Below are 9,788 nucleotides of genomic sequence, written 5' to 3' on the forward strand. Positions count from 1 at the left end.
TTCGTTTCGTTCTTTGCTGCCACTTTCGTTTCGTTACCTTGTCAACATTTCTATGTATACGACCAACAACAACAACAACAACATCAACAACAACAACAACAACAACAACAACAAATTAACAACAACAACATGCCTGCAACCACCTCCACCAACTAACACGATCACTTCACATCACACATCAATCAATCAATCAATCATTGCATTCAACATCAATACAAAAAAAAACACGCTGAAAAAACCCGTGAATGAAACGTGAAACTGAAACAAAAATATAAATAAAATGAATATGTGACCCAAAAAGGCCTCGGAAATTGTGCTCAGCTTTCATCGTGTGACGTCCGTGCGTTTCGCCTACGTATGTCATCTGAACGGCAAGGAGCAGGCGTCAGCATTACCGGAGAGCACCGGCACTGAAACGTTGGCATTGGAACACGCGCCAACAATTACCAATGTTCCCACTGAAAATGTGCTTTAGAACAAAATGGAAATAGTAACAAGAAAATAGAAAGAGTAACAACTTCTTTTTTTGTAAATAAAGTTTTCACACAAATTGTTTTATTTTCATTTCTGTTTTGTTTATACCCTGTTCACAAAGCACAGAAGAGCATATGGGTTGCGTGCACTGTTCGTCCGAAAAGAGACATTCAACTTGGAAGCTATATTCTTTCAATGCTACAAGATCTCCTTTACAGATTGAGCTGAAGTTGGGTTTTAAGAAGGTTTCTGGATGATTTTCAATTACGATTACGAACTAAGTTCTGAGCGCTAAGCAGCTATATAATGCCCACGATCCTTGCCTATCATTATCCCACATCCAAATAGTCTAGATATTCCTGAGATACTTCATATTCTGATGATCTGTCTGTTTAATGTCAGAAAGTGTTTCTTATGGAAACCAGTTGAAAGCTTCAAGAAGCATCTTTTCAACTGTGAACAGAGTATTGCGCAGTCGGTTGCATCCGATTGCAATGTTCCTGTAATGTATGTGTGTGCGTGAGTGTGTTTGTGCTTCCAACAACAACAACAAGAACAACAATACTCACAAAAGCTACAACAACATGTAAGAAAGAAATAATCGTTCACTTCATAAGCGCAATTTGTACAAATGTGATTTTTCAGTTAGTTTGAAATTGTATTGTTTTTGTGTTTGTTCCATTCCATTGTTCCAGTTGCATGCTATTTATGATTTTGGTTAGTTTTGTGCGTTCGTTGGTTCGTTGCTCGATTTGATGTGAATTCACCACCAAATAATCCACCATACACGATCACAACCACCTCCACCTCCACCTCCACCACACCACACCACCAACAGCTAACCCAACACACACAGCCACACAGCCACACAGCCACACAGTCACACAGTTATTCAGCTATTGCCCAACACTAACGTACGTGTAATTGCCTTGGTGTCATGCCGTCATGCAGTCGGATCAGATATGCTACTCGGTGCTGTGCGTCTTCAGCTATGTGGCCGCCGGACAGGATCAGAAGAAGAATCCGGTGGTGATAACGCCCCAAATACAGGACATTCATGCGCAGCAGAAGCAGAAGAGTCAACAGAAAACCAGTGTTAACAACGCGCCAACAGCAACAGCAGCAACAGCTGCAGCTGCGCCAGCAAGGCAAAGCGTCGGCAACAAGCCCGGCAATATAACCATAAGGCACACGGTGCCCATCCAGAAGCCCACGATAACCATGTCGACGGTGCAGCCGAATGCGAAGCTGCCACAGCTGCCACAGCTGCCGCCGCGCATCCAATCGCAGACATCGCAGGAGAGCAGCAGCTGCAGCTCATCGCCAACGGCGAAGCTGCGGCACGGACAACAACCGCCCGGGCCGCCGCCGGCGATACCGCCGCGAACCGGCGCCATTGCGCGCGCCGGTTCGATGCAATCGCCGCCGAGTCGACATTTTGTGCGCCAGGCATCGGCGAACTCAACGCCGCCCCAATATACGCCACAGCCGCCGCCGCCATTTGTCATACCCAAGCGTCTGGCGCGCGCCTCCACGCTGACAGCGGCCCCACATCACATGCAGCAGTCCCAAACTCAAGCCCAATCTCAATCTCAATCTCAATCCCAGCAGCAGCAGCAGCGCGCCAGCTACGGCAGCGTCGCCGCTGCGCTGCAGTCATTGCCTGAGGGCAGCGTCGGGCACGTAGCCAGCGCTGGCTCCAATTCCACTTCCAATTCCAATTCCAATTCCACATCCAATTCCAATTCCAATTCCAACTCCAGCATCAGCCCCATTTCCGGCACTGGCCACGTAGCGGGCGCATCGCCTCAGGCACATCGCAAGCACTGACGAAGGAGCTCCTTCTTCAACTTTAGTTCAGCTACTGCTGGCGGGGGCGTGGCCGGAGGCGGCGGCGGCGGCGGCGGTGGCGGCGGCGGCCCCAAAGGCGAGGAGCCGCATCCGCAGCCGCACAGACGCGACGTCTGTCGCACCATTTGCATACCCTGGCTTTAAGCGAAGCTCCGATTATATTCTTGCAGCTTCAAATTAGATTCCCCTTTTTAGTCTCTAGACTAATTTCATGTTCCTATAAGTCTAACAATCGTCCGGCATTTTGGTAAGGCCCTCATCTATTGGCTTCTAGCTTTATAATTCCGATTCCCATAGCATATATATTCTCTGGATATACTAGATATTCCGAATGATTTACAACTTAAGGAAGCTTCCTAGTCGCGACCTTAGCTCTTACGATACTTGCGATCCGTTCCCTTCTTAGGGATACTAGATATTGCTATTAAATGTTCTTCCAACAGTTTTCAGTTTTCCCCTTTGGCATTTTCCCAGATTTACAATACTGAAACTATCACTGCTCTATTAGATAGTTATCTATCTAGAATTCGGGTTCTTTACGCTTCCAATATTATGGCACTCAATTTTCATAGAGACTGCTTTAAGCTAACGTTACGTTACAATCACGCTCGAAAAATACCTATTGAATATTCTAGATATATTCGATAATTCTTCTACTAACTATCAGTTCCATGAACCGATAACTCTTACAGTTCTTTCAGATATGCTGCCAGGTTCTCGATAAACCTCGCACCCAATCTCTTTTTTAAGGTACATTCCCAGATGGTTTCCTCTGCTCTTCCAAACTCTGAGCTTATGCATTTCTTTGCGAACCTTCTGGTTGCTTGCTAGTTGCAATTATCTGGTAAAGTTTCTCTTAAGAAATAGAGATTACTTTGGTTACGCGTTTCCCATTTCCCAAAGATAAATTCCTAATGCTTTATAAGAAGAACGATCCGATCCGATTCGATTCGATTCGATCGCAACCCTCGCTTGTTCCTATGACATCTGTTTAGGATTAGGTCTGTCGGTTCGCTAGACACGAGTTATATAATATACTATATACTATATACTATATACTATATATATGTACGATTACTCGAGCATACAATTGTTATCTATATATAAATACTTGTTACACCTACTTAGCTACTGCAAGGGTATTTACTAGTCTAGTCTAAAAAGTATTGTTCTCTGTATGGAAAAAAAAAAGAAATTGTTCACATAACACATGCTATATACGATACGATATATATACAGCATACATATATATATATATGTATATATATATTTTATGTTACCCAATGCTAGCCTAGACGCATCATATCATTAGTTCACACACACACACACACACACACACACACACACACACACACATATGACTAGAGGATTACGATATATAGGAGAGTAACAGGCGATGTATATAGATGGATTATATATCGAATATGGGCACAAAACTAAACAAGAAGAACAAAAAAAGGAAACCACACAAAATGGTAATTGAAGGCAATCTAGATAGGGAAATGTAACATACCAAAAATGTTAGATAACATATACCATAGAATACCATATACCTAAAAGAAACCAATTTATTCCCAGGCTAATGTCAAGGAATTTAACTAGTTGTTAAACTAAAAAAATTTCAAAAATTACCTAAAAAATATATTTAAAAAGAAAAGAACCAGATGCGACTCGCGCGGAATAAAATATATATATATATATATATATATATAGATATATATATATATATATAGGTTTATAGATTAAGGAATTGTCAGGGAACATAACATAACAGCCAGCAGAGTTAACAGAGCTTTAACAGAGTTGAGCAGCAATATGTGGGTGTGCGCGTAACAGAGATTTAACAGAGCTCGGCTTAGGTATATCTATATACATATATACATATATATATATATATATATACATATATATATATCGATAACTTAACCATACCTACGACTTACTGTCTATATACATACATATATATAATATATTTTTTTGTTGTTGGCTTTGGATGTTAACAAGAGCACAATATAATGCTAACCAAACGTACATAAGTATATGTATATACAAGAATATTTATACATATATACATATGTCGTCTTATCCTACAAATAATAATGCATATATATATATATATATACATATATAAAATTGTATTTTCCAAAGATCAAAAACGTGTGCAAATAAACAATTCGACAAACTTTGATGTTGATTTATTTCGGTCGTATTCTTATTTTGGGTTTAGATTCATATCATTATCTTTGCTAGGGGTCCGGGATTTTACTATATATACTATATATACTATATATACTATATAAATGCCAGATAAGGCAGCAGCATTTTTGTTTTGTTCCAGTTTCAAAGTCTCGCCTGATCGCGCCCACGTCCAAGTGCGTCACGATGAGTTTGCCAAATTAAAAATTATTATTTAATAGGCTCGATTTGTGGCTGAGCTTTACCCCCAGCAAGAAACAAACCATAACAACTTATCTCCACTAATTTACAAGCTAAATGTGCCTTAATTTTGGACTCTTTAGCCAGAAATCTCAAGATACTTTATTTGATATTGCTTATGCGGCTGCGAATTGGCGCATGTGGCGCATGTGGACTCTGGCTAATAAATGGGCTATCTGGCAATTGATTGAACTATCTGAACTTTGATATTAGAAGCAATGCTGGGCGTTTTGGTAAGAGAGGGAAAGAGCGAGAGTGCGAGAGAGCGAGAGAGAGAGGGAGGGGTATATGGAGTGCTTATCAATATAACTCAAAGATCTGTGGTGTTATAAGAGGTATCTCTATACAAAAGAGAGAGAGAGAGAGAGAGAGAGAGAGAGAGTGAAAGAGAGAAAGAGAGAGAGAGAGAGAGAGAGAGAGAGAGAGAGAGAGAGAGAGAGAGAGAGAGAGAGAGAGTGAAAGAGAGAGAGGGAGGGGTATATGGAGTACTTATCAATAAAACTCAAAGATCTGTGGTGTTACAAGAGGTATCTCTATACAAAAGAGAGAGAGAGAGAGAGAGAGGGAGAGAGTGTAAGAGAGAGAATGAGAGGGAGGAAGAGGGGCCTATGCCGTGCTTATCAACAGAAACCACAGATCTCTGATGCTAGAAGAGCTACAGCTATATAGAGGTATCTCTTTCTAGTCCATGATAAATAAAGATTTTGAGAATTGGATTTCTTAAGCATAACGCGAGAATTATGAGAGCTATATACTAAGAACTTGATATACGGCATACACAGTTTCAGAATATTTCTCCTTCTTTAAGGGTAAATATCGATTTTAAGAGTTAGAAGAAGCAAATTTAGATAAATAGGTTCTCACATAATATACACAGATAACAAATATTTCACTTTTAAGAAACCCCGCTCCATTTTTCCAATAACTCCTAACATTTTCAGAATATCGATAAATATCGATTGTAGCACATGGTTTCTACGGCCTAACTCGAGAATTATGAGAGTTAGATAAGCAAAACTAGGTATATACGTTCTCATATTGTATAACCCGATAACGAATATTTCACATATATTGGATACCAGTCGATTTTTTCAATAATTTTCTACCATTTTCGGAATACCGATAATTATCGATTTTGAGACTTGAGCCAAATTTGGTATGTGGACTTTCAAGTAGCACGAATATTTGATATTTTGGATATCACGCCACAAATTCCCTAGAATTGGATAAATAACCTTAATATGAGAGTTGGAGCAACGTTCTTTGATATGTACACACTTTTTTATGTCCGATTTAAGTGTTGAACATCTTTTAAACTTATCGAGGAAGTCTGAATGTAGATCATATAATATTTTAGTGCCTGCATGCGGGGTATTCACGCGCTGAATTGAGATTAAGTTTTATTTGATTTGCTTTTTAGGACATGCAGATAGATTAAGATAGAAATACATATAGAGCTATATATGTGTATAAACGATACTTGGCTATTAGCTAGATTAGAGGGTGTTTAAATGGGATTAGGGGCGTGGCCGTATGCGGACTCGAATCCCGTTGCCGCTCTTCATCACCAGCTCGGCGAGCGGCTGCGGCTGATGCTCGGCGACGGGCAGGAACTGATAATGCCGCAACAGCATGGCCAGCGAGCACTTGAGCTCGAGCATGGCGAACTTTTGACCTGCAGTTAAGATTGTTACATTATTTTCGGAATCGGGCCTTAACGGGGGGCGACTTACCTATGCAATTGCGCGGTCCGGCGCTGAAGGCGGCAAAGGCAAATGGATGCAGCTGTTGTTCGTTTAGATAAAAGCGATCCGGATCGAAGCGTTCCGGCTGGGGAAAGCTGTCCGGATCGCGATGCAGCATATAGACCAGGCAGCTAATCGAGGCGCCCTTGGGCACCGTCACCTGGCCCACCTGTAGATCCTCGTGCACGTTGCGGGAAAAGAACGGCACCGACGGATACAGACGCAGCGTCTCCTTGATGACCGCCTCCAGATAGGGCATCGACTCCTTCTCTCTGCCCTCCAGCTCGAGCGCCTCCTCGTAGACGCGCTGCTGCACATCCGCGTGCTTGGACAGCAGGCTGATGGCGAACGCAATTGCCGAGCTGGTCGTGTCGTGGCCCTCAAACATGAACGTGTCCACCTCCTCGCGTATGTCCACGTCGCTCAGATCCCCGCCGCCGCCCTCCATTTGTGAGATCAGCAGCATGTCCAGAAATGCCAGACGCCGCTTGCCCCCAATATAGTTTTGCTCCTCCTCCTCATCCGGCTTCTCCTTGCCGTTCTGCTGCTGCTGCAGCAGCTTGCGGCGCATGTTGATCACGCGATACGTCTCCTCGTGCAGGACGCGCAACGCCGCATCTCGCTGGCGACCCGCCGCGGACAGATTGAACAGCAAATTGAATCTCTGCCAGAAGGAGAAGCTCTGACGGTGCAGTATGCGGCAAATACTATAGAAGGGCCCAAACGGATTAGCTCAGCGAAAACCAACAAGAGTATTTGCAACAGAATATCGCTTTAAGCAACAAAGTTCTTTTTCTTTAGCACATATTTCTTTAAGCTTCACTTATTTTAAGCTGGCACAGTTTTCTTTCAAGTTTCTCTCTTATGCCGAGTCGAAGGCCCGATCTCGAAAACTACAAGAGCTGGGCACTTGAAATTTTAAATACACATTCTTCTAAGCCTAGCGCGAAGCGAGCATAACTCTGTTAATCGATAGCTTTATCCATTTGCAGAATATCGATAAATATCGATTGTAGCACATGGCCCAACTAGAAAATTATAAGATCTAGAAAAGGTTCTTATATTGTCTACGCAGATTACAAACATTACGAATATATCCAATATTTTATACAATTTACAGGAATATCGATAAATATCGATGATTTTTTAGGCATAACTCGAGAATTATGAGAGCTGGAAAAGCCAAACTTGGTATGTAAGTTCTCATATTGTGTACACGGCTTACGAATACTTCACATTTTAAATAACACACCTAATTCATCCAATAACTCACACCATTTTCAGGAATACCGATAAATATCGATTTTGCGACATGATTTTTTAGGCATAACTCGAGAATTTTGAGAGCTAGAAAGGCCAAATTTGGTATGCGGGTTTTAAAATCGAACAAACAGCTTGCAAGTATTTCACATTTTGGATGCCACGCCCTATTTTCCGTAGAATTCGGAAAAAAGTCAACTAGACAGCTCGAGCCTCGCGCCTTGGTATGTACACACTATTTTATGCCATATATAATAAGCCCAGAGAATATCATAAAGATCGGACTTTGATATCTGAAGTTAATGAGAGTAATGGACTTTGCATAGTCAGGGTATCTCCCAGTCGAGCACTCGTAATCGTAATTGAGCTGCATGTGAGTTGTTTTGACTTACGTCTGGACGGCGCGCACATACTCCGAATCGCTCTGCATCTGGGCGTGCTTCTTGATGCCCATCGCCGTCTCGCAGATGGCATCGAGGGCGAAGAGCGTGATGTACGGATAGATATCGAAGGGCTCGCCATTGGCATGCTCGCGCAGCCGACTGACCAGGATGCGGCAATTCTCCTCCATCGGCTCCTTGAACTCGCTGAGTATGCGAAAATGGAAGCCCGGCGTGAGTAGCTTGCGCCGGCGATGCCACGACTCGCCGCTGTTCGTTAGCAGGCCCCGGCCCAGCCAGGGCTCCAGCAGCTGATAGTTGCGCGACTTGCTCAGCAGCGTATTGTTGCCGAGCAGCTGTTTGATGTCCTCCGGCGCCGTAAAGAACACCATCAGATCCTTGCCAAACCAAATGCGAAAAACTGGCCCGTGCCGTGCGCGCAGCTCCTTCAGCCAGTCGAGTATCTCTGCATTTACGCTTGGAATTATATTTTGGTTTATTTCGCTAGCATCTGCATCTTTAACTTACGGCCCTTCTTCACATTGGCGATCAGCTCGCGCACGCTGGGCCCGGGCAGAGTTCTGGAAAAGCGCTGCAGCTGCACGAACCTGAGTATGTTCGGCAAGTAGCGCAAGAAAAGCGCCCACAAAGCAAATGCGAACAATGCCAAGGTATTCATTTTAAGAAAAACAACAAATAACTATAACAACTACACGACGTATGCAGGTATTTATTTTTCTAGTTTTTAAACAATGCGTAGCGCAAACAACCGTTCGCTTCTCGGCAGCTAACTCGACTAAACTCATTTTAGAAATCAACGACAACACGAAACAATCGCCAGCTGCGAGCCAACTACAGAAGATTGCATACCCTAACTAACACAACAATCGAGCAGCAATCAAAAAATATATATGGCATAGCACTATAGTTATGCATGTTGCAGCATAAAAGATTGTAGATAAAAGATACAGATACATTCACAGGGTAGAACATCTTTTCTAGCTTCTAAGATACAAGCTGTACAGAATGAGCGAAGGGCTGGGATAAGAGATGTAAGGTAAGAGAAAAAAGAACAATTTTCAAGGATAAAATAAACGACTTCAGATACAAGATACAGATACATCTACAGAGTCGAACATCTTTTTTAGCAAATAAGATATAAGATTCGGATAAAAGATGAGGTCGGGCAACAAAGATTCAAAGATTTAAAATGCAAGATACAGATACCAGATACAAGATATAAGATATTTTCAAGCATAAAAGACTTCAGATACAAGATACAGACATATAAGATACATATTAGATGCATATAAGATACAAGATTCGGATATGAGATGAGTTTTAGGATAAAAGATATAAGACAATAACAATAAGATACGCAGATACAAGATACAAGCTTTCAGATATTTTTAAATTTTTAATATATATAAAATGCCAGACACGGATACAGATATGGAATATTAAATGTTTCTTAGCATAGAAGATACAGATAAAAGATAAGATAAAAAGAATAAGACACATTTTCGAAGATATAAAATGAACGAGGCAGATACAAGCATAAGATACAAGCAAAGATAAAGATACGGTATAAAACATATTTTCCAGAATACATATAGATAGATAGATAGATAGATAGATAGAT

General features: G+C 41.8%; 2 protein-coding genes across 14 annotated transcripts in view; one reads left to right on the forward strand and one right to left on the reverse strand.

Annotated features, from left to right (window-relative positions):
• Rab3-GEF (Rab3 GDP-GTP exchange factor) overlaps positions 1-3,985 on the forward strand; it is a 36,402-nt gene extending 32,417 nt beyond the window's left edge. For 9 of the 13 annotated variants that reach the window (XM_064700146.1, XM_064700141.1, XM_064700145.1 and 6 more), the window contains one exon: positions 1,426-3,985. In XM_064700146.1, the coding sequence (XP_064556216.1) occupies positions 1,426-2,304 (879 nt within the window). In that variant the 3' untranslated portion in view covers positions 2,305-3,985. The other 4 variants (XM_064700149.1, XM_064700152.1, XM_064700151.1 and 1 more) reach the window with 2 other exon arrangements.
• A 2,163-nt stretch (positions 3,986-6,148) lies between these two features.
• Positions 6,149-8,853, reverse strand: LOC135440859 (probable cytochrome P450 4s3). Its single transcript, XM_064700237.1, has 4 exons — positions 8,675-8,853; positions 8,159-8,612; positions 6,495-7,213; positions 6,149-6,436 (listed from the first exon to the last, which is right to left on the reverse strand). Exons 1-4 carry the CDS (start codon positions 8,823-8,825, stop codon positions 6,279-6,281), a joined length of 1,482 nt encoding a protein of 493 aa, XP_064556307.1. The 5' UTR covers positions 8,826-8,853; the 3' UTR covers positions 6,149-6,278.
• Positions 8,854-9,788: the final 935 nt, after the last annotated feature.

This window comes from Drosophila montana, unplaced genomic scaffold, assembly GCF_035044405.1.
Source record: "Drosophila montana isolate Dmon_TW-CO22-7 unplaced genomic scaffold, ASM3504440v1 contig_1687_1, whole genome shotgun sequence".
NCBI lineage: Eukaryota > Metazoa > Arthropoda > Insecta > Diptera > Drosophilidae > Drosophila > Drosophila montana.

Coding starts and splice junctions, on each gene's coding strand:
- LOC135440859 (XM_064700237.1), bottom strand. CDS start 8,825: ATGAATACCTTGGCATTGTTCGCATTTGCTTTGTGGGCGCTTTTCTTG. Junction 8,613..8,674: donor CGCCAATGTGAAGAAGGGCC/GTAAGTTAAAGA, acceptor GCGTAAATGCAG/AGATACTCGACTGGCTGAAG. Junction 7,214..8,158: donor TATGTGCGCGCCGTCCAGAC/GTAAGTCAAAAC, acceptor GCCCTTCTATAG/TATTTGCCGCATACTGCACC.